Below are 26701 nucleotides of genomic sequence, written 5' to 3'. Positions count from 1 at the left end.
GCTTTATGGTGTTCAAGAAATTTCTTCCCTTTACTTGCAGGGTGGGACCAGCGTAGTCCCTATCTCTTAACCATTAGCGGTTTTTTGATGACGTCAGCAGTCATTTCAACGCCCGCCATTCCTTGAACCCGAGTTTTGCTGACCTTGAGCTGCATTTTTTATCAACGTGAAATCCGTCGTCGGCGCTGAGAAAGCCTATTGCTTTTCATTTTAATTTGAATATTAGAAGATACCCACCACTGGAACTTGGACTGATAGGTATTATACCAAGGCCGAGGATGATCAAGCTGCCTGCTATATCTGGAGCTTGGTGTTCAACTTCAACATGGAATAAAAAACAAAATATCAAAGCAAACTGGATATGGTAGTGCAAGTTAAAGTCCAAAGAAATTTGAAGAGCTGACAATTGACATTAATTCTTTTCCTGCAAGGTTTCCATATGGAGATCACACCATGAAGAAATATTTTTGATGTTAACAGTTGAAAGGGGATTGATCTTCCAGTTTTGACGAAAGACGCTGCTGACTGTCTTTGGAAAAGGATGTCGGCATGAGGTGCAATTGTGCTTGTGAAGTGGTTATAACTGGTCTTTTCACAGTATTAAATTAAATGTGCCATTGCAGCCAAGTGTGTTATCATGTAAGGTAAAATCAAAACTACAATGTTGGTTTTACGAGCATTGAGAAGGCTGGTAGGTAACACCTGCCTGTGCTCGTAAATCATGCTGCCAAAGTATTCTAAATTAATTTTATCATACGCTTTTGTTGTCCAGAATGGTTGCACTATTGTTTGGTATCATATTATTCCATGTAAATATGGAAGTGTAAAGTCTGATTAACATGTTACCAGATTTGAAGCTGTTACGTTACCTAAGTACCTGTTTTTTACTGGCGCGGTGAATGTCACCTGGATTTTGTTTTGAGGTGCAGACCTAGTAACTCTGACTACATGGGTTTGAAGCTATTATCTATTCTGTTTTTACTGGCCTGGTGAATGGCGACTGATGTTGTCCGTGGATGGCACTGAAACAAATTTTGAGTGTCATGTACAGTGTTTTAATACAATGCTGAGGGCTGAAAGTTGTCTTGTTTAGAGTGGTGAAAGTTCAGGATATGCCAGCCACCATGGTGGGTCAGAGTTAATGTGTTGCAGTCAGTTCGGCTTCGGCAAGCACACGGATGGGCATACGCATCAAGACCTGCTCTGCCATACTTTCAGCCAATTTTACCTAGGTAAGTCTTTTCTTTTTTCTGCCAAAAGCTATGACATTGTGAATTTCAGTGCTGTGGCCTGTGTGTAGCTTTCAGGAAAGCAATTCTAAATAAAGCTCTGATAAAGTGCAAAATCAGCAATGCAGCCCTCTATTACATTTTCTACAACATCTTACTTGTTCCTTGCATGGAGAGAAAAATGCAATGCTATGAATTCGTTTATTCACATAATTTGACAAGCATGCAGTTACGTGCTACTATCACTGCACAAAACAGAGCAGAAAACATCAGTTGATCAAACACAAGACACAACAGAAGTTTACAACATAGGGCTGCCGAGCCTGCTTCCTCCCACCACAGTTGATGCCATTTCCTAGCCTGGATTGATGTGAGCACTGAATAGCTGCTTTGTCTAATTACAGCTCACTACCATTCAACTTAAACTACTCTCTTTAAAGTAAGAGTGAGAGCGTTCAGTGTTCATAGCAGCTCGACAGACGACAGACAACAAACATCTTGACAAACCAACCAGTATTTGATTTGGCTAATGATTTATGTGCTTGTTGTATCATGGCCAAACTACTTTAACAGCAATAATCCCTGTTTCATCTTGATCTTGCTTTTATTTCCATTTGAACTCAGATCTTGAAACAATCATCTGAAGTGATATCAGATACTGGCTTCTGTTTCTCTTGAAAGCAAGTTAAAACAGCAATGATAAACTAAGGCAGGAGATGTGAGTTGTGGCAGTAGATTTTTGATTCAACAATGTCAACCTTATATTGCTTGAGACCTCTGTGACAGACAAACAAGTATTTATAGTTTTTTTGATAGTTTGGATTCTTGGCTTGATTTAGCAGATCAGCTGTGAACCTTGACTTTGAAATCACATAAATGTCATGGTACCCGAACGAATCCTCGCATGACATTTCTTCGTAGCACAATTTTTCGTCCGCATTTCTTCGTCTACAAATCTTCGTCGGTGCATTTATTTGTCCCTCAATGCTTACTCTTGCATATATTTGCGTTGAAGAAGAAATGCGAGCCGATTTTCATATACCCTGATGCGAGACAGAGTAATGCGATACGAATAAATGCCCTGACGAAGATTTGCAGACGAAGAATTGCGATACGAAGAAATGCCATAAGAAGAATTGTCCTGGAATCCTTTATTGGCCATCATATATTGAACTTCATAAGATAAACGCATCATTCGCGCAATATTTGTCGCACTTTGATACCAAACTATTGCTTCCAAATGCCGACGTAAAGAAAACCTTTATGTGACGTCATAGAAGCAGCGGAGTTCCCAAAAAGTAAACAAAAATAAAAGTCTTATATCTCGAAAACGGGATGTAACGGAAGTTAGCCCACATTCAGCCCACATTCGGCCCAGCCCAGATTGGGGCTGCCAAATCTAGGGAAAAATATAAAAATCTAGGGAAAAATCTAAAAACCGTTTTACGCCTAAACGGCTGGACGAAACTGAAAAATAAGACCACCATTTGAAAGATCTCTTGACCCCGGACCTAATGATATGGTTAAATACCGGATCAATTTAACCAAAAGCATGATTTAACCAGGATAAAAATTTTCGGTCAATGGGGCGGCCCCTACGATTTTCTTCAAAATCGGCATGGTGATACTACTGGCCCAGATGATCAATCTGGCTGAAGAAACCCCTATGGGCATTGAAATCTATGGGGTAAAAACGCCCTTGGAAAGATTTACCCACGAATTTCTGGCAAGTGTATCGCACGCATCCCCCCAATATGGGTATCATATGAGAGCCCATGAAAACCCAAACAAAATGTTGGGGTAAAATTTACCCATTACCCCATCCAGGGTAAAGTTTACCCAAGATGAAAATTTTTGGTCAATGGGGCGGCCCCTACGATTTTCTTCAAAATCGGCATGGTGATACTACAGGCCCAGATGATCAATCTGGCTGAAGAAACCCCTATGGGCATTGAAATCTATGGGGTAAAAACGCCCTTGGAAAATTTTACCCACGAATTTCTGGCAAGTGTATCGCACTCATCCCCCCAATATGGGCATCATATGAAAGCCCATGAAAACCCAAACAAAATGGTGGGGTAAAATTTACCCATTACCCCATCCAGGGTAAAGTTTACCCAAGATGAAAATTTTCGGTCAATGGGGCGGCCCCTACGATTTTCTTCAAAATCGGCATGGTGATACTACTGGCCCAGATGATCAATCTGGCTGAAGAAACCCCTATGGGCATTGAAATCTATGGGGTAAAAACGCCCTTGGAAAGATTTACCCATGAATTTCTGGCAAGTGTATCGCACGCATCCCCCCAATATGGGTATCATATGAGAGCCAATGAAAACCCAAACAAAATGGTGGGGTAAAATTTACCCATTACCCCATCCAGGGTAAAGTTTACCCAAGATGAAAATTTTCGGTCAACGGGGCGGCCCCTACGATTTTCTTCAAAATCGGCATGGTGATACTACTGGCCCAGATGATCAATCTGGCTGAAGAAACCCCTATGGGCATTGAAATCTATGGGGTAAAAACGCCCTTGGAAAGTTTTACCCACGAATTTCTGGCAAGTGTATCGCACGCATCCCCCCAATATGGGTATCATATGAGAGCCCATGAAAACCCAAACAAAATGGTGGGGTAAAATTTACCCATTACCCCATCCAGGGTAAACTTTACCCAAGATGAAAATTTTCGGTCAATGGGGCGGCCCCTACGATTTTCTTTAAAATCGGCATGGTGATACTACTGGCCCAGATGATCAATCTGGCTGAAGAAACCCCTATGAGCATTGAAATCTATGGGGCAAAAACGCCCTTGGAAAGATTTACCCACGAATTTCTGGCAAGTGTATCGCACGCATCCCCCCAATATGGGTATCATATGAGAGCCCATGAAAACCCAAACAAAATGGTGGGGTAAAATTTACCCATTACCCCATCCAGGGTAAAGTTTACCAAAGATGAAAATTTTCGGTCAATGGGGCGGCCCCTACGATTTTCTTCAAAATCGGCATGGTGATACTACTGGCCCAGATGATCAATCTGGCTGAAGAAACCCCTATGGGCATTGAAATCTATGGGGTAAAAACGCCCTTGGAAAGTTTTACCCACGAATTTCTGGCAAGTGTATCGCACGCATCCCCCCAATATGGGTATCATATGAGAGCCCATGAAAACTAAAACAAAATGGTGGGGTAAAAGTTACCCATTACCCCATCCAGGATAAATTTTAACCCTTCTGATTGCATTAGGGCCCACTGATCGCTTGACAGGGACTACAGCCTAAAGAAAGGCCCTCTGAATACACGGGAGGGCCCTCTGAACGCATGAAAGGGTCCCTGATTGCTTGACGTGGGCCTTCTGAGCTACAGTTCATTCTCTGAGCGCATGAAAGGGCCCCTCATCGCTTGACGGGAGCCCTCTTAGCCACCGAGGGTCGTCGATCGACTGAGGAGCCTCTGTCTGTCAGTCTCAGGGTCCCTCTCCTGACCTGGAAGAGGCCCTCCGCTGTTCTGAGGGGAGCGGGTAAACTTTACCCTGGATGGGGTAATGGGTAAATTTTACCCCACCATTTTGTTTGGGTTTTCATGGGCTCTCATATGATACCCATATTGGGGGGATGCGTGCGATACACTTGCCAGAAATTCGTGGGTAAATCTTTCCAAGGGCGTTTTTACCCCATATATTTCAATGCCCATAGGGGTTTCTTCAGCCAGATTAATCATCTGGGCCAGTAGTATCACCATGCCGATTTTGAAGAAAATCGTAGGGGCCGCCCCACTGACCGAAAATTTTCATCTTGGGTAACCTTTACCCTGGATGAGGTAATGGGTAAATTTTACCCCACCATTTTGTTTGGGTTTTCATGGGCTCTCATATGATACCCATATTGGGGGGATGCGTGCGATACACTTGCCAGAAATTCGTGGGTAAAACTTTCCAAGGGCGTTTTTACCCCATAGATTTCAATGCCCATAGGAATTTCTTCAGCCAGATTGATCATCTGGGCCAGTAGTAACACCATGCCGATTTTGAAGAAAATCGTAGGGGCCGCCCTATTGACTGAAAATTTTCATCTTGGGTAAACTTTACCCTGGATGGGGTAATGGGTAAATTTTACCCCACCATTTTGTTTGGGTTTTCATGGGCTCTCATATGATACCCATATTGGGGGGATGCGTGCGATACACTTGCCAGAAATTCGTGGGTAAAACTTTCCAAGGGCGTTTTTACCCCATAGATTTCAATGCCCATAGGGGTTTCTTCAGCCAGATTGATCATCTGGGCCAGTAGTATCACCATGCCGATTTTGAAGAAAATCGTAGGGGCCGCCCCATTGACCGAAAAAATTCATCTTGGGTAAACTTTACCCTGGATGGGGTAATGGGTAAATTTTACCCAACCATTTTGTTTGGGTTTTCATGGGCTCTCATATGATACCCATATTGGGGGGATGCGTGCGATACACTTGCCAGAAATTCGTGGGTAAAACTTTCCAAGGGCGTTTTTACCCCATAGATTTCAATGCCCATAGGGGTTTCTTCAGCCAGATTGATCATCTGGGCCAGTAGTATCACCATGCCGATTTTGAAGAAAATCGTAGGGGCCGCCCCATTGACCGAAAATTTTCATCTTGGGTAAACTTTACCCTGGATGGGGTAATGGGTAAATTTTACCCCACCATTTTGTTTGGGTTTTCATGGGCTCTCATATGATACCCATATTGGGGGGATGCGTGCGATACACTTGCCAGAAATTCGTGGGTAAAACTTTCCAAGGGCGTTTTTACCCCATAGATTTGAATGCCCATAGGGGTTTCTTCAGCCAGATTGATCATCTGGGCCAGTAGTATCACCATGCCGATTTTGAAGAAAATCGTAGGGGCCGCCCCATTGACCGAAAATTTTAATCTTGGGTAAACTTTACCCTGGATGAGGTAATGGGTAAATTTTACCCAACCATTTTGTTTGGGTTTTCATGGGCTCTCATATGATACCCATATTGGGGGGATGCGTGCGATACACTTGCCAGAAATTCGTGGGTAAATCTTTCCAAGGGCGTTTTTACCCCATAGATTTCAATGCCCATAGGGGTTTCTTCAGCCAGATTGATCATCTGGGCCAGTAGTATCACCATGCCGATTTTGAAGAAAATCGTAGGGGCCGCCCCCTTGACTGAAAATTTTCATCTTGGGTAAACTTTACCCTGGATGGGGTAATGGGTAAATTTTACCCCACCATTTTGTTTGGGTTTTCATGGGCTCTCATATGATACCCATATTGGGGGGATGCGTGCGATACACTTGCCAGAAATTCGTGGGTAAAACTTTCCAAGGGCGTTTTTACCCCATAGATTTCAATGCCCATAGGGGTTTCTTCAGCCAGATTGATCATCTGGGCCAGTAGTATCACCATGCCGATTTTGAAGAAAATCGTAGGGGCCGCCCCATTGACCGAAAATTTTCATCTTGGGTAAACTTTACCCTGGATGGGGTAATGGGTAAATTTTACCCCACCATTTTGTTTGGGTTTTCATGGACTCTCATATGATACCCATATTGGGGGGATGCGTGCGATACACTTGCCAGAAATTCGTGGGTAAAACTTTCCAAGGGCGTTTTTACCCCATAGATTTCAATGCCCATAGGGGTTTTTTCAGCCAGATTGATCATCTGGGCCAGTAGTATCACCATGCCGATTTTGAAGAAAATCGTAGGGGCCGCCCCATTGACCGAAAATTTTCATCTTGGGTAAACTTTACCCTGGATGGGGTAATGGGTAAATTTTACCTCACCATTTTGTTTGGTTTTTCATGGGCTCTCATATGATACCCATATTGGGGGGATGCGTGCGATACACTTGCCAGAAATTCGTGGGTAAAACTTTCCAAGGGCGTTTGTACCCCATAGATTTCAATGCCCATAGGGGTTTCTTCAGCCAGATTGATCATCTGGGCCAGTAGTATCACCATGCCGATTTTGAAGAAAATCGTAGGGGCCGCCCCATTGACCGAAAATTTTCATCTTGGGTAAACTTTACCCTGGATGGGGTAATGGGTAAATTTTACCCCACCATTTTGTTTGGGTTTTCATGGGCTCTCATATGATATCCATATTGGGGGGATGCGTGCGATACACTTGCCAGAAATTCGTGGGTAAAACTTTCCAAGGGCGTTTTTACCCCATAGATTTCAATGCCCATAGGGGTTTCTTCAGCCAGATTGATCATCTGGGCCAGTAGTATCACCATGCCGATTTTGAAGAAAATCGTAGGGGCCGCCCCATTGACCGAAAAATTTCATCTTGGGTAAACTTTACCCCGGATGGGGTAATGGGTAAATTTTACCCCACCATTTTGTTTGGGTTTTCATGGGCTCTCATATGATACCCATATTGGGGGGATGCGTGCGATACACTTGCCAGAAATTCGTGGGTAAAACTTTCCAAGGGCGTTTTTACCCCATAGATTTCAATGCCCATAGGGGTTTCTTCAGCCAGATTGATCATCTGGGCCAGTAGTATCACCATGCCGATTTTGAAGAAAATCGTAGGGGCCGCCCCATTGACCGAAAATTTTCATCTTGGGTAAACTTTACCCTGGATGGGGTAATGGGTAAATTTTACCTCACCATTTTGTTTGGGTTTTCATGGGCTCTCATATGATACCCATATTGGGGGGATGCGTGCGATACACTTGCCAGAAATTCGTGGGTAAAACTTTCCAAGGGCGTTTTTACCCCATATATTTCAATGCCCATAGGGGTTTCTTCAGCCAGATTGATCATCTGGGCCAGTAGTATCACCATGCCGATTTTGAAGAAAATCGTAGGGGCCGCCCCATTGACCGAAAATTTTCATCCTGGTTAAATCATGCTTTTGGTTAAATTGATCCGGTATTTAACCATATCATTAGGTCCGGGGTGAAGAGATCTTTCAAATGGTGATCCTATTTTTCAGTTTCGTCCAGCCGTTTAGGCGTAAAACGGTTTTTAGATTTTTCCCTAGATTTTTTGATTTTTCCCTAGATTTGGCAGCCCCAATCTGGGCTGGGCCGAATGTGGGCTGAATGTGGGCTAACTTCCGTTACATGAAAACGGGTGAATATTTTCCGGTAAAATTTGGTAGATGTTCATTTTCGCTCTTTGTGATTCACGCTACATCACTTTTATGCCAATTCATTAACTTTTTTGAAGGTGGGAGGGTCCCTTTAAAGGAAATAGTTCACTTTCACGAAATTATTTTTTTTGCAATGGATTTATGATTTTTTATGTTCAAAATGATCAGCAAAGAAAATAAAACCTCTTTATAACAAAAGATTATTTTCTGTATTTTGATACAGGAAGAACTTTTCAGTTTCTGTAAGGCACACGCGATCCAGTATGAAAAGAGCATGGGTCCCGAAAATTCTTCAGAAACTAGAGAACTTATCGCGGCCACCGGCATTTGGGCGATCTGCTCGTGCTTTTGTTACTGGAGCGCCTCTTTCCCCGAGATTGCGCCGGCCGCCTGCCATGGACGAAAAATACACGACTTTGAAATCCGGCTGATCGTGGGAAAATACCGCCGCAGGTCTCGGCTATATGCAGGAATTCACCGGGATGTATAGTATATACCACTGCCTCGATGTATAGGCTATAGCCTGCAAGCTGGCTTTGGTGCAAACTGCAAACATGTCAAACATGGTATAGGGCGGATTGTCGATTGATGTAAGCGAATCAGACGTTCAATTGACAATTTCCGATTCTTATTCGATAATTACGGCCAATTATATTTTATTTTAGGAAGTGTTATTAGGAGCGGAGCAATAAAATCTCATTTCTCCCCTGTCTCTTTACTAGAGATGTCAATCGGATACCAACATTTTGGTATACCGATACCAAACCAATACCAACTTGGTATTTGGTATTTCAATCCTCCTATATTTGGTATTTTGTTGGTATTATGAAGCCTCACTAATATATAAGAGGCTGATAAATTGGTATAAATTTGGTATTTGCCTCATGTTCCTAGGTTGGTTCGGTTTCGGTATTTCCTCACGGTTTTGGTTGGTATTTGGTTTGGTATCGGTATTCCGATTTTCTGTAATTGACATCACTACTCTTTACCTATCTCTCAAATCCCTTGCTCACTCATCTTTCCTCTCCATAGGCGGCGGAACGGGGAGGGCACCGGGGCACCGTCCCCCCCTTTGATTTTGGCATTTTAACATTAGCCCTATGGGCGTTGCATGAAAAGAATGGGACCAAAAGTTGGCAGTGCCCCCCCCCCCTTAATTGAAGGTGTTCCGCCGCTACTGTTCCTCTCTGTAGGTATCAGTCTCCTTGCCGTCCTCCCTGAAGTCTCTGTTAGTCTTTTCCTTCATACTTATCCTCCTTTCTCTCACCACCCTCTCTCTCTCTCTCTCTCTCTCTCTCTCTCTCTCTCTCTCTCTCTCTCTCTCTCTCAGTCTCTTTTTCTCTCTCAGTCTCTTTTTCTCTCTCAGTCTCTTTTTCTCTCTCAGTCTCTTTTTCTCTCTCAGTCTCTTTTTCTCTCTCAGTCTCTCTCTCTCTCTCTCAGCCTCTCTCTCTCTCTCCTCTCTCTCTCTCTCTCTCTCTCTCTCTCTCTCTCTCTCTCTCTCTCTCTACCCGTCCGTCTGTCCATCTCTTTGTCCGTCTCTCCGTTCGTCCGTCCGCCCTTCCGTCTCTCAGTCCGTCCATCCATCCGTCCGTTTCTCCATTCTCCGTCCGTCCGTCCATCCGTCTCTCCGTATGTTCGTCCGTCCGTCTATCTGTCTCCCCAGACCCCATCCGCCCGCCCGCCCGCCCAAGGCCCTAAAACAAACGAGTCCTCAAATTAATAGGTTAGGGGCATATGCCCCCCGGACAGGAGCCTGAGGGGCATTCAGTACAAGTATGCCCCCACCCCCATTCAGACTTACACTTCTTACGCCTATAACGAGGAACTAAATAAAAATTGATTAGAAAGCCTTCCTAGTAACTAGGTAGGTTCTTTTGTGATCAGAGTCGCTTTAGTAACCTCAATTTAGTTGTCATTGCGTTACTGTGCACTTTAAAGCAAACTTTTCGTAATAAAAATTAAGTTTTCGTCTTATTCCTGAAACGAAAACGTAAATTTCCGGCGATTTCTGGCGCTGCCGGGTTATTTGTCCCAAAAGCCCCCTCCTCCTGGATCTGCCAGTGGGGTATTGGCCCTGTTTCACCAGTGATAGCAGCACGCTGCATAGCCACGTTTGGAACAGAGTTGCTGTCTCGTTGAATGCGTTTGATACATTTGTTTGATCGCACGGCCGTGAAGATGTTAGCATCAATATTTCATGACATCACACAGTTTGACGACGCCATGGTTTGTTGATGTTTCCATGGAAACCCAATTTGACACGTGTAATAGCAGCGTGTTGCTATCACAGGTGAAACAGGGCCCAGGTGGCCTACCATTTGTTTCTTTTTTAGAAAAAAAACTATCGTATCAGGGCCTGGGCTATGACGAAAAATAAGTGGCCTAAATCCGATGAGAAGGCAGGATTTGGGGGTACCCTAGGAGTAGGTTTGGCTCCGTGACCTGGTACGCCCCCCCCCCCGCGCTGAAACCCTGGATCCGCCAGTGCGTGAAATAATGCATTAAAGATTAAAGAACCATGCAAAGTTAGCCCTTTTACTAGTTTTACTGGCAAGGGCGATAATGTTCCCCTGAATGTCCTTATTGATCAGTACGAGAATTTCTCTAGAGTTCTCGTAGATAATTTCTCTAGTTTCTGAAGAATTTTCGGGACCCATGCTCTTTTCATACTGAATGCAAAAATATGCAAGGCACACATCCTCAACGCAGGACACCTTTTTCGGGACGAGAAATAGAATATCTTTGCCTAGGGTGATCCTTGGGCTGTAAAAGCTCCTGATTTATGCTCGTCTCAGCCCAAGCTACGGAACTGCTATTCCAGTTCAAAACCCATGTTAAAAAGTGAACTATTTCCTTTAACCCGCGCCCTGGTGGGGGGGGGGCTATTTTTCGCCCCCCCCCCCTCCAGACTTTTCGATATATCTCCAGAACCGCTGCGCCGATCGTCACCAAACTTTCAGTACCCTCCCGGACATCAATTTTACACATTGTGACCAAAAATTTTTCCAAAGGCTATGATAGGTTGGCCGGAAATGACGTCAGAGTGACGTCATGTTCTGCCGTTTTCGACCCAAAAAAGGGTTTCCCGGGAAGAGCTGTCAGGACAACAGCAATTTACAAATACAGAAAAACGATTTAGACATAAAAGCTGTAGAATTGACAGGGCTACAAAACTGCTATCTCGGATTTTTGAAATTTTTGGATTTTGACCCCCAAAAATCAAAAAATAGATTTTTTGAATATAATAGCCGAAAAATCCAAAAAGTTTTTTGAATTTCGCAAAAACCGGAACATATGTGATATTTCTTACCGCCTTCTATCCACATACCAAATTTCAGATTGATACCTCTTATTTTGGCGAAGTTATAGCGAAAAAACTGTTCAAAATTGATGACGTCAAATTTTCAAACTCAATTTTTAGCAATTCTAGACCCCGTAGCGCAAAACAAAGACCACCATTAGACTCCCCGTGACGAGCTGCATCGGATCAATATCCATTTTATGCAAAACTATCAACTTTTAAATTTGACCTTTTTTGACCTGACCTTGACCTGACCTTCACCAGAAAGTGACCTAAGCCGTACCTGATAGTCTTATAACCAACACCATTGAGTTGGAAATGAAAAATTGGCCATAAAACATGCATCGCACAACCTTAGTACCTAGTTAGGTTCATGTGACCTGACCTGTGACCCTTGGTGACCTGACCTGTGACCTGACCTGGTATTGTCAGTGACCTCTTATAACAACAGATGTACTAGGCAACTGACGCCCTATCGCTGATTCTCGACAAAATACGTTTTCTTCGGTGTTATAGCGCATTCCCTAGAAGACCCGTGAACGGTGAAACATTTTATCTTTGACCTGACCTGTGACGTCATCGGTGACCCCGAGGTCAATGAAATTTGTTTTCCCCCGACAAATTTGACAGGGCTATCGAACGCCGTTTGAATTTTGCGGATCCGTCCAGTAGTTTCGGAGATACGAGGGGGGGGGCAAAAAATAGCCCCCCCCCCACCAGGTCGCGTTATAAACAGACCCCACCAGCAACCCACCAGGGCGCGGGTTAAAACCTTTATTCCAGGTTGCCAAAACGGTAGTTTCTTCACTCAGCTGAGACGGAATACCTCACTTTTTTGCAAATATTTTCTTCTTCTTTTTCGTTGAAAAGGCCAAGGTCTGAAAAAATAAGTGGCCTAAAACCGATGAGAAAACTAGATTTGGGGGTACCCTAGGTTGATCTCTATGATGGTTCAGCCCCCCCCCCCCCAGTCTGGAAGAAGTTCCCGCGCCACTGAAAGCAACTCTACTGTAAATTTTTATTTGTTTTCATCCTATCCGAACCACCTTTGGTTTAAAATGATGATATTCGACAATGACCTAAAATGACCTATAGACCTATAGAATTCGCATCTAAAACCTGAATATTGCGTCCTCGCATCGCATCATCGTAACTACGTGCCACAAACTGTATTTTTATTAGGATCAGACATCAAACACTTTGTGGACAATGAGCAACAGTGCCGTCCTTCTAATTTCTATCCATTAATGTCTACTCCCTCGTATATGAATCTGGCCCATTTACCGCCCAACACAAGATTCTTGTGGACATCATTTATTGAATAAACCTTTACACGTAAACACGTTATGTATCTACACACATTTCACGCACACACAGAACACTGGATGCGGGAGGAGGAGAATGGAAAGCACAGTCACGACGACCACTCGTTCCGTCTCACGTTCTAGCGTTACGTTCGTAAAAGGCCGTCATGAAAACAATGGCGCTCGCGCGTTCACATATTGTCGTTGGACGCATGGCGCGAGCGGCGGCGGCGGCTGCGACCGAGTCGGCGCCGGGGCGCGCCCGGCTGGCCGTCCAACATCTCCCCCTGGCATCGGACGGGCGGGTGGCAGCGGGCGGGGCGGCGGCACAGCGCGGACCGGCGGCGCGCCCCGGCACGGCAGAGACGGCGGTCGCGCCGCGCCGCGGCATAGTTCCCCTCCTCCGGGAGGCGGCGGACCCGGAGCCGCGTCAGGCCAGGTACCGGTACCTGTCCTTCTGGTCCGTACGCTCCAGGTACTCCTTCTCTATGAGCATGTCGATCGACTTCTGCCGAACGCCGCGGGCGGAGGGGCTCGGTCAGCGGGGAGGGATCGAGAGACAGACGAACCGAACGCACCGCCAAAGTCACTCTCATACTCACTGCATAGACACTTTAGACAATAGACACTAGACAGCCTTATCGAGATCTTATTTTAAAAAAAAGATTCATAAAAAATTTGTCAGAACATTAGGCATGTATAATTAACCGATAACTAATAAAACTTGCCACTGGCCCACACAGCCAGCAGCAAGCATGCTTACATGCCATCCCTGCGGCACGCCCACCAAACGAGAACACAATACCCTCAAAGCGAAACACTGACCTTGATGGCGGGCACGCGCGGCTTGAAGCGCGTGCTCAGCTGGTTGAGCACCTCGCCAACCAGCTGCTGGTGCTTCAGCTCCTTCCGCATCTTCATGATGCGGACGATGGCCGCCTGGATTAGGATCTTCCGGTCCTCCTCGATATTTTTGTGCGTGTTCTCCTGCAATGGAACGAAAATTCGTTAGAAGTGACACAGCAGCTTCATATCACCAAAAGTTGGTACGTAACAAGTCGTTGTTTGTTTGTTGTTAGTTTGTTGAGGGTAAGGGGCGCGCCGACTACGACGCCATTTTGCGCCCATGTTCAATATATTCTGCAGTCCACTAGCCTAGCTCGCTAGATTCTACATCGCCAGATCCGACTGAGCCACCAGCGTCGACCGACTCCCGGCGGTCGGCACGCGTCCCGCACCTGCTCCACCCGCTGTTCCGACTTGAGCGGCACGTTGATGTTGACGCGCAGCTTCTTGTTGTTGTAGTTGAGGAAGAGGCTGACGACCGACGACTCGACCAGCTGGGCGTCCTCGCAGCTGAGCAGCTTCACCTTCAGCAGCACCGCGATATGCTGTGGGACCCGGAGCGGGTGGTGATGTCAGAGACATCCCAGTATCAAATAGTCTCCCCCCTCCCCAGCCACGGCGATGTGCTGTCGGACCGGGGCGGGTCGGGGCGTCAGACACGGGTGTCGCACAGATGACAGAGCAAACAGACAGACGTCAGCCAAAACATCAACAGGTAGCTGAAGCTCCACCAACAGACAGCAGCAGGCCAGTCTTTGAGCTTCGTCTTTTAGCAAATATATTGCAATGCCAAGAAACGCATCCTGGTAGAAGAAGCCTCGTCGTAAGTCTAATAACGGTAGGCAAATCGTAAGTCGCATATTATATAGTCACCCAAGCGTTCATCGAAACAAACACAAGCGGTAGCTGAAGAAAGTGAAGAAACCCCCTGATTGATCGGTCCCGCTCATTCATTTGGTTGTCACCGTCTCACCTGCTTGAGCATGTCCATGGGGATGGAGGTGAAGTCGTGCAGCTGCTGCAGCGTCCACGAGGTCTCCGTGTTGAACTGCAGCAGCACAGCCATCTGGAACGTCGACGCCTGCAGTGTGTACCTGCGGACAGCGGACGGACAGCGGACGGAGCTGGGTCAGACACGGCAGGGCAGCGGGCGGACGGGGGTCACACACTGCGGGACAGCGGTCGGACGGAGTTTCAGACACTACAGATACAGAGGTAGGTAACAGAGGGTCAGACACTGCAGGAAATCTAAGTTACTGGAAGGGGAGTTACTAGGTAGGGCAACTGATATCACAATGGGTCAGATACTGTATGTTGTGCCCGTGGAACACCGAACGTGAAAAATGACAGCTCTACCGAGGACATATCAATATCATCCCAGTTAAAGCAGCCTGCGCTGAACCTCACCTGTTCCTGAAGCAGTTTGTCACCAGCTCGCCCTTGGACAGGTGGTAGAGCCAGTTGAGCTTCCGGCCGCTGTGCTGTGCCTTGTAGAAGTCAGTGAAGCGGGTGATACTCCTCTCCAACTGAAACGGGTCAGAGCAGCGTCAGTTAACTAAACTGGTGTGGTGTCGTAATGTCAGGCGGCCGCTGAGGAAGGGCGCACCACCCTTCAAGTGGACGGCCGACCACCCTTCAAGTGGACGGCCGAGATGCAGTCTGCCTTCGAGGACGTGAAGGAGGCGATCCTGACGAGCTCAGCACTGGCGATGTTCGACCCGAGTCTGCCAACGACGGTGACAACGGACGCCAGTGACGTCGGTATCGGTGCGGTACTCACTCAGACGCACCCTGAAGGTGAGCGCGTGGTCGCTTTTGCGTCCAGCACACTGTCACAGGCCCAGCGTCAGTACAGCGTGACTGAGCGGGAGGCACTGGCTTGTGTCTGGTCAGTGGAGAAGTGGCACAAATACCTGTGGGGCAGGGAATTTGTACTCAGAACGGATCACCAGGCTCTCAAAACACTGATGACGTCACGTGGTGTTGGCCGAGCGGGGATGCGGATTTCTCGCTGGGCGTGCCGTCTGATAGAGTATTCTTTTTCGGTACAGCACGTCAAGGGCAGCATCAACCCAGCAGACGGCCTGTCGCGTCTGCCGGCACCGGTGGAGGTGGTGTCCGAGGACGAGCAGCTGGTGGTCGCCGCTCTCAGTGAGGAGACAGCGGCGGTGAGCGCTGACGAGCTGAAGGCGGAGTCCAGAGCTGACCCCGTGCTCGGTAAGCTGAGGGATCAGATACCCCGTGCGTGGCCCCGACGCTTCAGTCAGTGCGTACCAGAGCTGCAACCGTTCTTTCGCTGCAGGAACGAGCTCGCCGTCGTCGACGACATCATCCTGCGAGGAGGACGAGTGCTGGTACCGACTTCTCTCCGTACCAGGCTGGTGGAGCTGGCCCACGAGGGGCACCAGGGTATGGTACGGACGAAATAGAGGCTACGAGACCTCTACTGGTGGCCAGGGATGGACAGGGCGGTGGAAGAACAGGTGAGAAACTGCAGTGTCTGCTCGCTAGCAGACAAGACAGCGTCACCGAGGTGCGCGCCGCTGCAGCCTGTACCGTTCCCTGACGAGCCATGGGCAAAGCTGGGCCTCGATTTTATTGGTCCCATGGCGGGTGGCCGAATTGGACAGCGATTTGCGATTGTGGCCATTGACTATCACTCAAAATGGATAGAAGTAGGGTTTTGTGAGCACCCCACGTCTGAAGTTGTTGTTCAGTTTCTCGAGAAGTTGGCATGTCGTGAGGGCTATCCCAAGGAGGTCGTATCTGACTGTGGATCAGCGTTCACGTCTGATCGATTTGCATCGTATCTGCGAAGTGTGGGCGTCACTCATGTGCTGATCTCACCGTATCATCCGCAGTCATCCGGCCTGGTGGAGAGAGCAAACAAGTCCATCAAGGCTGCACTTCAGACGGCTGACCTGCAGAAGGCTGACAGAGCTGAATGTCTGCAGGCGTTTCTGTTCGCGTACCGGAGCACGGTGCAGGCGACGACCGGACGCACACCTGCAGAGCTGCTTCACGGCAGGCCGATGAGAGGCAAGCTCAGCGCGGCGGTGGACGTCGGTGGACGGCTTCCCGAGAGACCCGGAGAGCTGCACAGTCGGGTGGAGAAGAAGCAGGCGTATCAGAAGAGGTACTTCGACAAAACGCATCGAGTGAAGAAGCCGGACTTCGAGATCGGAGACCGGGTACGGCATCGTCTTCCGCCTCAGTCGCGCAAGGGCAGGCCCCGGTTCTCGCGCGGGAAGAAGGTGCTCGAGCGACGGGGACCAGCGAGTTACGTGCTCGACGACGGAACGAGGGTGCACGCGGACCGGTTGACCAGCGGCGGCGGAGCGGTCACCGACAGTCGTGACGAGCAGCCGCAGCAGCGGATCGACAGCCAGCCGGAGCAGCAGGCAGCTGGCGAGACGGCGGCCGATGGCAGGCAGACTGAGCGCGGCCATGCTGAGACGAACAGCGAGCTGCCGCAGCCCGAGCAGCCGGCCGCACCTCACGCCGATCAGCCGCTGTCGCCAACGCTGAGAACCCGGTACGGACGCGAGGTGCGACGTCCGGTTCGTTACGGATTTGATGAGTGAGACGTGTAGAGGACTATCGTTCAGTGAGACGTGTTGAGGACTATCGTTAGTGAGACGTACAGAGGACTATCGTTTCTGTCCTGTTAAGGGGAGGAGAATGTGGTGTCGTAATGTCACATGAGGTCAGGTCACAGGACCAGTGCTGACGCCTGGTGGTGACATGACCCGGGTACGACCGGCTCGCGGAGCGGGAGTCGCCCGCTGACGCTTGAGCCGAGCGGAGCTGCGGTTACGTTTATTACTTTGTATCGTTGTTCATTGCTTATGTTAAATATAGGTACTGCGAGACAGTACAACTGGGTCAGACTTGGAAACTCCAAAACAGTAGAAAGTACGCGTTTATCGGCTGATGAAGGTAGGCTGCATGGCTGGACGCAGACTAAACGGACGCGTGTTCGTAACACAGAACACGCTGTTCTATTCGATGTCACACTAAGCGAGTCCAATCAGTCACATGACAGTCTCTTGAACACCAGACCATCGCAATAGGTCAGAATACCAGACCCGAATACTCCACCGATACCGTCACTCACCGCTGGCCACCCCTCCACTGAACGTCACTGTCCAACGACTCACCTGCTGTGGCAGTAGGAAGGTGGCTGACTGGTTGAACGGCCACGAGCCCGACGAGCACACCTGGATGCTGAAGTCCAGGTCCAGGCCGTGTGCGCCATCCGCAGAGTTCAGCCGACGACGGAACTCCTCGTTCAAACCCTTCGAGATGCCCACGTCCTGCAACCAGCCGCGGATGGAGTATTTAGTCAAAAGGGGAGACTGGTCAGCAGCATTGGGTCTATAAAACACGAATGGAATAAAGAGAGAATAATCTAGTTAGAATTCCTATTAGCCAGCTGACATTAATGACAATCGTCTGAGCGAACCAGTAAAGCACAACAAATAATACTTCATGCAAATTTAAGCTATATCGGTAGCCACCACGACTCATCATAAGAAAACAAGCAAGCACTCCTGTACGACACATAGAAGCAACAGCCAATCATGCCTCCCCCATTCATTCCGTGTACCCGGCACCGCATCGCCCTGACCTGGAACATGCGCTGCAGCTTGCTCGTGTACTCGTATCCGCAGGCCTGCTTCAGTTTGGAGATCATCGAGGCCTCGGCGTCGTCACTGGCCGATATCTGGTGCACCAGCCGCTTGGCCAGCATCTTGCTGTAGAACGTTTGAAAGACATCCTTGTCCTCAATGTACTTGAAGACGATCATCTGTGGTCGCGATGGCAAGAAAGTGTTAAATGCCCGAGCTTCGAGGAACTGAACTGTATGTTCTATCTAACATGAGATTTGGCTTGTTGTTGACGAGTTTTGGCTCTAGACATCCAGCCCTCATACATTTGGTGAAACAGCGTAATGGTCATGAGCTGCAAAGACGTGAAATAATTCCAGGAAAAGCGACAAATACGTCACGGTCAAGTACAGAAAGCCATGCCGGTTAGATCTACTCGTGATTCAGATCTTAATCTAGAACTAAAGCCTCGGTACATAACAGCCCTCCCTGGATTATCCGTTGTTTGCCGGGTACACAAGGCACTGGTTGGCGCAAGTGACTGTTTAAAACCGCATCACGTCGTGTCAGGAGGGCGCTGCCGCCCGTGCTCCACACAGTCACTCTACCAGCACAGGAAGGTACTGACCACTTGGTTGAGTATATCCTCTAGCTCGTTCTCCTCGGGGTTTTTGCTACTCTTCCTCAGCAGCAGATCACAGTATCTGAGGGACGAGGGGATACGATGAGTTAAACTCCCATTCCTACTGCATTGTATGTCACGGAGATAATTACATAACCGGAGATAATTACATAACCGGGGACAATTACAGAACCTATTCCTTATTGTTAAATGCAGGCAGCATTACGCAATGGCAAGGAAGGAGGATAGCTTTGCAACACAAGTATGTTTAGAGCAAAGTCTCATATTATCTTTCTTCGCCCCCTTTTTGGCCGTGCTCATTGTGCTGTGCAGCGCAGTGCCATGTATTGAGCAGTACGTCAGGCGCCGCCGGCGGTCACGACTGGCGCCTCTCCCGACCGGTCCGGGCCTCGCTCGTGATCGAGTCCCGACTCAATGACGAGTGGACAACTCACGACCCACACGCCCGCCGCCCCGTGGTGCGGTGGTCGGAGTAGACGTCGCCCCACCGCGGACAGACGGCGGAATTGGACCCGGTCTGGGCTGACACGCCGGCTGACCGTGGCGGTCATAGGCCACAGTACTGAGGGCGGGCTGTACTTTGGCCAGCGAATAGTCCACAAAACAAGAGATAAGAAGAAAACAAAATAAAACAAGTCGAGTCGAAGGTAAGGAAATGCTGATTGCGCTTCGCGGCACGGGCAAACAAAAACACAGTCTCACCGTAATTCGCATACCGATGAAGCACGGTGGCCGCCTCAAATAAGAAAATACTTGAGCTCTGGATTCGTCTTTTAGCAGGAAAAGAGCTGATTATTGCAGTACAGCTCTGTTTTCCGACCTCAGCAAGCGAAAAGAAATGTTAGCAAGGTACCCAAAATATCATTCTACCAGACATACTTCAGACAGCGATAACCGACGTATTCTCATCCACCAAACTCGTTCGGTGAGCGACTTGCCTGGCGAGGAGTTCGGGGCTCTTGGACGACTTGGCGTCCTTTGTGATGGGGTTGTTGTTGATGAACTTGCCGCAGGCCTTGTCCAGCGCCGCGATGAAGCCGGCCTCGCCCTTGAACGCGCCGTTCACCATGTCGTTGTACTTGCGCTGCACGTTCAGGATGGTCTGCACGTACTCCTTGGGGTCCTGTCAGAGGCCAGAGGAAGGGTGAACTGCGCGTCGTGCTAGAGGCCGTCATTTTGCAATTCAGAGAATAAATGACATTTGAGCCTGCACAGATCACAGATGAGCCGTGAAAATATTCGAAGGAGTAGAGACAATACAGTAGAAATCGAACTATCTACCACCTACCACGTCAACAACAAACGAAGAATATATATCTTGCTAATGTCTGTTTATTGCTGCGCTCATCGTTATGTGGTCTCAATATGATTGCTGTCGTGTTATATGGATCAATACCTACATGCTGGCAGTGATGCAGTAAATCGTACTTGATAACGAGAAAGGTCACGTTCACGAGTATCCACCCATTCATATGCAAAATAAATCGATATCGGGCCAAACTCTAAAATCACGTTCCATTCAAACACCATCACCAATCGTACATTTCAGAAAGAAAATCGGAAGCTGCCACAGCCCATCACATCATTCCCCGCTCTCTCACTTTGGACTGTCAACCAACCGCGTCCCTGCCACCCGGTGGCCCTGGCTATTGACCCACTCCCCGGGAACTCACGTTAGCTGCCTCGTCGCCGATCTTCTCGATGGCCTGGATGCCCTGGCTGACAATGTGGTTCTGCAGCAGGGAGCGCATCTCGTTCAGGCCGTCCGCTATCCTGTGGAACCGAACACGGGCGTTAGCGCTGCGGCGGAACCCACAGGAGGCCTTTGGAAGCAAACGGTGACGACGACGGACGATGGAGGCAATTACGTCGGTTGTGAGACTAGGTGCAAGACACAACATAACTTTTGCAATAAAAATACATCTCGCTTTATCGTTGCATCAGCCACTCTATCGAGTCATGGACACATTCAATCCAGCCATGGGCACTAGGGCAAAAAGTGAATAAGTAATCTACATCCGGGTGAAAAAAGATATGATATCACACGACGGTAAGGAATAGAGATAGTACAGGAACGACACAGACTAGTCAGTGCATAATATATGACGTGTCAGACAGGACAAGAACTTCAGCTGGACTGGTACTGGGGTAGGACGCCGCCAGGTCTGGTACGTCCTGGTCGGAGTACCAGACCAGGCCGACACCCTCCCGACCGACGTACCGTGACACGAGTCCGAACATCCGCTCCAGGTCCTCGTTCTTGTCGTCGTTCAGCAGGTTCTGGAACTCGGTGTGCAGCGTCTCGAGCCGGCGCTGGATCAGCACCCGCTCGCACGTCTTGGCCAGCTTGTCGTGCGTGCTCTCGTGGAGGTAGAGCTGGACGCGCCGCTGCTCCTCCTGTAGCCGCGTCTCCGCCTGCGGGCGATCGACGGGCACCAAGGTCAGACCAGGGCGGGATGGTCAAGGCGAACTCATGGTGCGTGCATGGTGCTCAACTTTATTTTTGCATGCCTTGATCAATAAACGAAGTGATGATGATGATGATGATGATGATGCGTCGGTGAGACATACCCTTAGTTTTCAAGAATCACAATGACGTACGCCAAGCGATCGCTTTGCTCTAACCGCACACGCACCCACATTACTCCCCACATTGAGCACGCCATTCGGTCACTGTGGGGAGGAATCCGTCACTGCGCCAGCCCCAAAGCTGGTAACTGCCCCACGTGTCTCTCACCTTTCGCAGGTACTCTGTGATGGGGTTCTGACTGATGAACTCGGTGCTCTCACGGATGTAGTAGCGCTCAGTGTCCTCCAGGAACTGCTTCTCGAACGAGTCGCAGTACACGGTGAGGTTGACGCCCTTGGACACCGAGTCCTCGTCTTTGAGACCTGGGAAAGGATGACGGAAAATCAGACAACATGCGGTGGAAGTGAAAAGGTTCAAGTGGAGTAAATCATCAGCTGTATCTAAGAAAGGACAGCCTTATATTCAAATATAGCAATGTGATGCAAGGTAGATTTGCCATAATAAGCCTCGGGGAAGAACCTTCAAAGCCGATAACGATTAACTGTAAGTTAATCCTTTTCCTGTCTTCCATACACAGAGCAGGTAGCCGCCACTAAATATCACATAGCGGTCACGGACGCTGCGCATTATACTACGCGGCGCGATCGATAAAATGCATTCGATGCGTACCCAGCTCGACATAGCTGTTGATGACGCCGCTGACGAGCCGCGTGTTGATGGTCTCGCCGTTCCGCTCCCGCTGGATCAGCTTCAGCACGGCGCTGGTCACCTGTGAATGGGGGACAGACATCCACAAGACAGTCAGAGGAGCCCGGCCAGCCGAACGAGCTGACAGAATAAACCTATGCTAATATTTTGCAAAATTGAGCGCAAATGTAAACTGCACCACGACGGTACATCAGGCACAAATAGTTAAGGAATCTCCTTCAGAAGCCGTTGTACTTTCTCAAAATATTCACTACATCTGGTATGCATGCATGGGTTTTGGCATCAAAAGTTCACCAAAACGTCCTCTATGTAAAACGACGTCAAATAATCAGCCAGTATCATTTACGCAACAAAAGCACAAACGGTTAAAAATATAGCACCACACAGACATGCAGCTTTCATTTCAAAACATTTCCACGCCCACAGCTACAATAACAACCCCGCCCCCGGCAGTGTCTCTAGCTGACGTAACCGCCAATCAGCTGATGTAGGGGGCGGCGGGGGGGGGGGGTCCTCTGACTGCGGCGCAGATGGGACGTCACAAGCCGGCCTGGCCCGGCCGCTGAATCAGCGCCGCTGGCACCGGTACAAAGGACAGGTAGCCCGGCGGGCGGCACAGCTGAGCCACCATAGCAAACCGCACGGAAAGGCGCGGGGGAGGGGGCCGCATGGACACTGATTGATTTGGCGACCCACTTTTCAGACCAACGGACTCTCACTTGCGCCGGTCCTCCAGCAATCCTACTGTAACAGTAGTCCTGTTTACACCCCGTACACTCACGCACATAACCGCTTGTCGAGCCCCCGCCGCTTCGGTCATCCCCGTCCAGTCCCTCTCCATCCGGTCCGTCCACGCACCTGTTTGTTGAGCGGCTTGAAGAGGTGCTCCCGCCACGTGTCCAGCGCCAGCTGGTAGATCTCGTAGATGTCCTTGCGGCCCTCCTCGAGCTCGCGGCGCACCCAGTGCCGGTTGATGTAGGAGCACACGCCGTTCAGCACGTTCGAGCTGAACTGGTACTCCTCCCAGTTACGCGTGTAGAACTGCAGCACCGGCTCGTCCATCAGCTCCTTGCCGTCCTGCATAGGAAACATAGGACCTCAACCTCGGAACTATAACCGCGAGCCGGTCTGTGATCAAACGTCATCGACAACAACAAAGAGCCTCTGGTGCCAATTGATAATGTCACGCATTGTTTACATCAGAGGTCATCCGAACCTGACCAAGGCCTTCAGGGGGTCAATCAACCCTGAAACAAACGAAATCCCTCTACCGCTCCTACAAAATAACGATGTTCAGCATTTGCGTTTAAACACATTTTAAAAGGTCAACAGACCTTTTATGTACCTTATATATAGATTAGACATTATGTACCTTTTACAAATAGACCTTTTATGACCTTATATCTATCATAACCTTTTTGTTTGAGCAATAATAAATATTTCGAATGTTTTTCACTTGACGTCAAGGTCATCAAAGTTTCGTCTCCGTTGTACAATTCGTAACGGCGTAACATGCGTGAATTGATAAAAGGATTCACACACAACCGTGATTTATGGCGTCTTGCCACTTTAAGCGATAATACAAGGGGAGGGTGGCAGATTTCGTGAGACAGCCTTCACTCCCCTGACTTAGAAAGGGAAGTCAATCAAAAAGAGATTTAAACATAATGCCACCGATATCTTACCACAACGAAAAATAACCGCATGACTGAATCGCATTGCAGTAGGAAACGCAATTAGTTTGGGCCCGGACAGTTAAATAATGGATAAGGTCACTGGAAAGTGAAAAACTAGCGCAAATATGTCGAATCCACCGGACCGAGAAGAAACACGTCCGTCACGGCGTCACAATAGCGGCCCGCCACCATCCGTCACTAGAAGCCGTGCTGTCACGACAGACGACATACGGTGACTGTCCGTCTCTGCCCTCTACTCCTCCCACGGCGTTCCCGATTAGAACTCGGTCGGCCGGAATCTCGGCCACCCCGACTCCCGTCGCCCGGATCGGAAAAATCGACACTATCAGACGGAAACACGATGTCACGACTGGGAACGGTGCAGAACATACGCTGCCGACAGCCGCACCATCTCGGCGCCGTTTGCGTGATCGATGATGGATGATTACTGAAAGGTAACTAAACGTAACATGCAGTACCACCACCAACTAGGTACCGCACCATATCTAGAGCAGGAATTTAAAATAATAATAATAATAACGCACTTTCAACCATTATCGTGAAGCGCTTCCCCAAAGGCTCACTACCACAGACAACGACGCTCCATCCTCACCTTTAGTAGCTGCATCAGGTACGTTTTGAAAAAGTCGCGCAGCCGTTTGTAGAGCTCATTGCCGACGATCTGCGCGCCGCTATTACATGCATTGCCCTTCTTGGTCTTGCCCGACGAGGCGCGCGAGTTGGGCTGCTGCTGCTGCGTCACGCTGGTGCAGTAGTTGTAGACGAGTGTGTAGAGCTGCACGTAGCGCCGCTTGCTCATCGAGCGGCAGCTGTAGACGTGCTCGATGCCGCGCCGCAGGTCGCCCCATATCTCGTCCAGCTCTGTCTGCCGCGTCTGGTGTGATCCTTGGCCCAGATGGCGAGACATCGGGATCATATCTGCGCCGCGGACAGTGACGGACTGGTCAAACTACACCGGAATTATTAGGCTAATGGCAATCTTGACAATAACACAGCATGTAGAGAAGTGTTATACTGGCATGTTTGCAATATTTGTATATGAATTTCATAGGTACTTTGGAAGGGTTCATGTTCACATCATAACAGTTAAACATAAAACATGTGAAAACCTTTAAAGGCTTGATTTGCCAATGTTCCAAAAAGATTCCAATGCTTTTCACATTCAAAAGATGCATACAATGCAATTAATTCCTAACAACCACTCATAAATCATTTATAGCACTTTTATTTCTATGAAACTGCTGCAATACACTAGCTAGCTAGGTACCTTATAAAACCTATCTATTTTCATTTGAGGGGATTAATTAGGTGTGCAAATATAGTATTCCAGATTCTCCCTCTGCTTGGAAGATAAATGATGCTTATCATTCTTAGGTGTTGTTTTTATCCGCTGGGACTGAGAGCGTGGGATGATGTTTTTTCGTACTCCAGCGTGGATGACTGATGTCATCCCTGTCAACCGTGGAAGCCGTATGGCTACCCATCTACGCTGGAGTACGAAAAAACATCATCCCACGATGCTTATCATTGTTAAACCATGGAACTGGTGAAAATGGAAAAAATGACAGATTATAAACCATCTATAAAAATCACTTGTCTTTTTTAATAGCTAAGCAAACTTATCAGCTAGAAAACAAATCTATCAAATCTTGTCAGCCAAATGCTAGTCATGCCTAGCATGAGGCTGAATACAGAACAGAGTACAGGGCCTCATGCACCTTGTAGGCAGACTGAAAAGTAAAAATGTTAAGATGAATAAGTACACATTATTCACCAGTGGAGACTCTCTACTGGTGAATAATGTGTACCTATTGATCAATTGAAAAATATGCTCTATTGAAAAAAAATACTTGCTCTCCACTGGAGAACAAGTTCCATGACATGTGTTTTTTCATGAGCACTAAATCTAGGTATATACAGTTAAGAAATTAGGCATGAATATGCTGATAAAAGGTAAAGTATCTGCAAGGCACAAGCTTATGTATCAAGCTTTCAGTGTTAGAATAACAGTAAATCTTAGATCAATATAACAATGTTATTAGGAAAGGATTAGGTCTCAAAATATTCAACAATAGTCTACAGATACCTACAGCATAGGTATAGTTGAATAAGAGTAAAGAAAAATGCATTTGCAATTTCACTGACTAGACCTTCCTCTAAAAAAACGTAAAATTTAAAACAAAATATATGCACCCATGATAAGTATCATATATTTTAAAAAGCCAACAACAGCATCAGCCATGATGCATAGGCATCATCGTAGTATGTTGTTAAAACCCGAGTTATTCCACAAAGTGATACCTAAGCAAGGAAGTTTTCCTGCTTGCATTTTGCATGCAAACATTAAAAGAAAATTGATATTCCATAAAACATCGTTGTCCCATGTTGTATCGCGAAACAAATGAACACAAAACTCGTAAATATCTAAGAAAATCGCACTTATACCAATGCGACGCATCGACAGACACACTTCGCTGGTCAACCCGTATAATGTGGCGGAAGTAGGCTGCATCAAAAGAACTTACCTCAAAGAGACTACAAAATGTTGTTTTTGTCTGGTGGATTACACATTAATTACAAATGTTATAGAAAACCTTGAAATCACAATCCATTGACAAAGAACGTCCACAAAAGAAATCTCACTCGCTTTCTCAACAAAAACTTGCAGCCTCACACTACGCGAATTTGGTAGCACTAGAGCCAGGCTGTCTAAAATAAAAACT

The 26701-nt window shown here is 47.8% G+C and overlaps 2 protein-coding genes across 2 annotated transcripts; one reads left to right on the top strand and one right to left on the bottom strand.

Annotated features, from left to right (window-relative positions):
- Positions 1-12938: 12938 nt before the first annotated feature.
- LOC122379612 (cullin-1-like) lies at positions 12939-26687 on the bottom strand. Its single transcript, XM_043361947.1, has 16 exons — positions 26504-26687; positions 24571-24896; positions 23140-23358; positions 22243-22342; positions 21781-21935; positions 21265-21458; positions 20717-20816; positions 19982-20166; positions 19029-19104; positions 18421-18600; positions 17951-18106; positions 15198-15316; positions 14764-14884; positions 14183-14335; positions 13770-13931; positions 12939-13452 (listed from the first exon to the last, which is right to left on the bottom strand). Exons 2-16 carry the CDS (start codon positions 24892-24894, stop codon positions 13375-13377), a joined length of 2322 nt encoding a protein of 773 aa, XP_043217882.1. The 5' UTR covers positions 24895-24896; positions 26504-26687; the 3' UTR covers positions 12939-13374.
- On the top strand, positions 16225-17481 carry LOC122379617. Its single transcript, XM_043361952.1, has 2 exons — positions 16225-16273; positions 16652-17481. The coding sequence occupies exons 1-2, from the start codon at positions 16250-16252 to the stop codon at positions 17372-17374; spliced, it is 747 nt and encodes a 248-aa protein (XP_043217887.1). The 5' UTR covers positions 16225-16249; the 3' UTR covers positions 17375-17481.
- Positions 26688-26701: the final 14 nt, after the last annotated feature.

The sequence above is a fragment of the Amphibalanus amphitrite genome, unplaced genomic scaffold (assembly GCF_019059575.1).
Source record: "Amphibalanus amphitrite isolate SeventyFive unplaced genomic scaffold, NRLGWU_Aamphi_draft 000081F_arrow, whole genome shotgun sequence".
Lineage (NCBI taxonomy): Eukaryota > Metazoa > Arthropoda > Thecostraca > Balanomorpha > Balanidae > Amphibalanus > Amphibalanus amphitrite.
This window is presented reverse-complemented; position numbering and strand designations above follow the sequence as displayed.

Excerpts from the sequence above, each read along its gene's own strand:
- LOC122379612 (XM_043361947.1), bottom strand. The coding sequence starts at position 24,894 with ATGATCCCGATGTCTCGCCATCTGGGCCAAGGATCACACCAGACGCGG. Across the intron at positions 21,936-22,242 it reads CAACAGCTATGTCGAGCTGG|GTCTCAAAGACGAGGACTCG; the intron begins GTACGCATCGAA and ends ATCCTTTCCCAG. Across the intron at positions 13,453-13,769 it reads CGCGCGTGCCCGCCATCAAG|AAGTCGATCGACATGCTCAT; the intron begins GTCAGTGTTTCG and ends GGCGTTCGGCAG.
- LOC122379617 (XM_043361952.1), top strand. The coding sequence starts at position 16,250 with ATGGACAGGGCGGTGGAAGAACAG. Across the intron at positions 16,274-16,651 it reads ACAGGGCGGTGGAAGAACAG|TCATCCGGCCTGGTGGAGAG; the intron begins GTGAGAAACTGC and ends TATCATCCGCAG.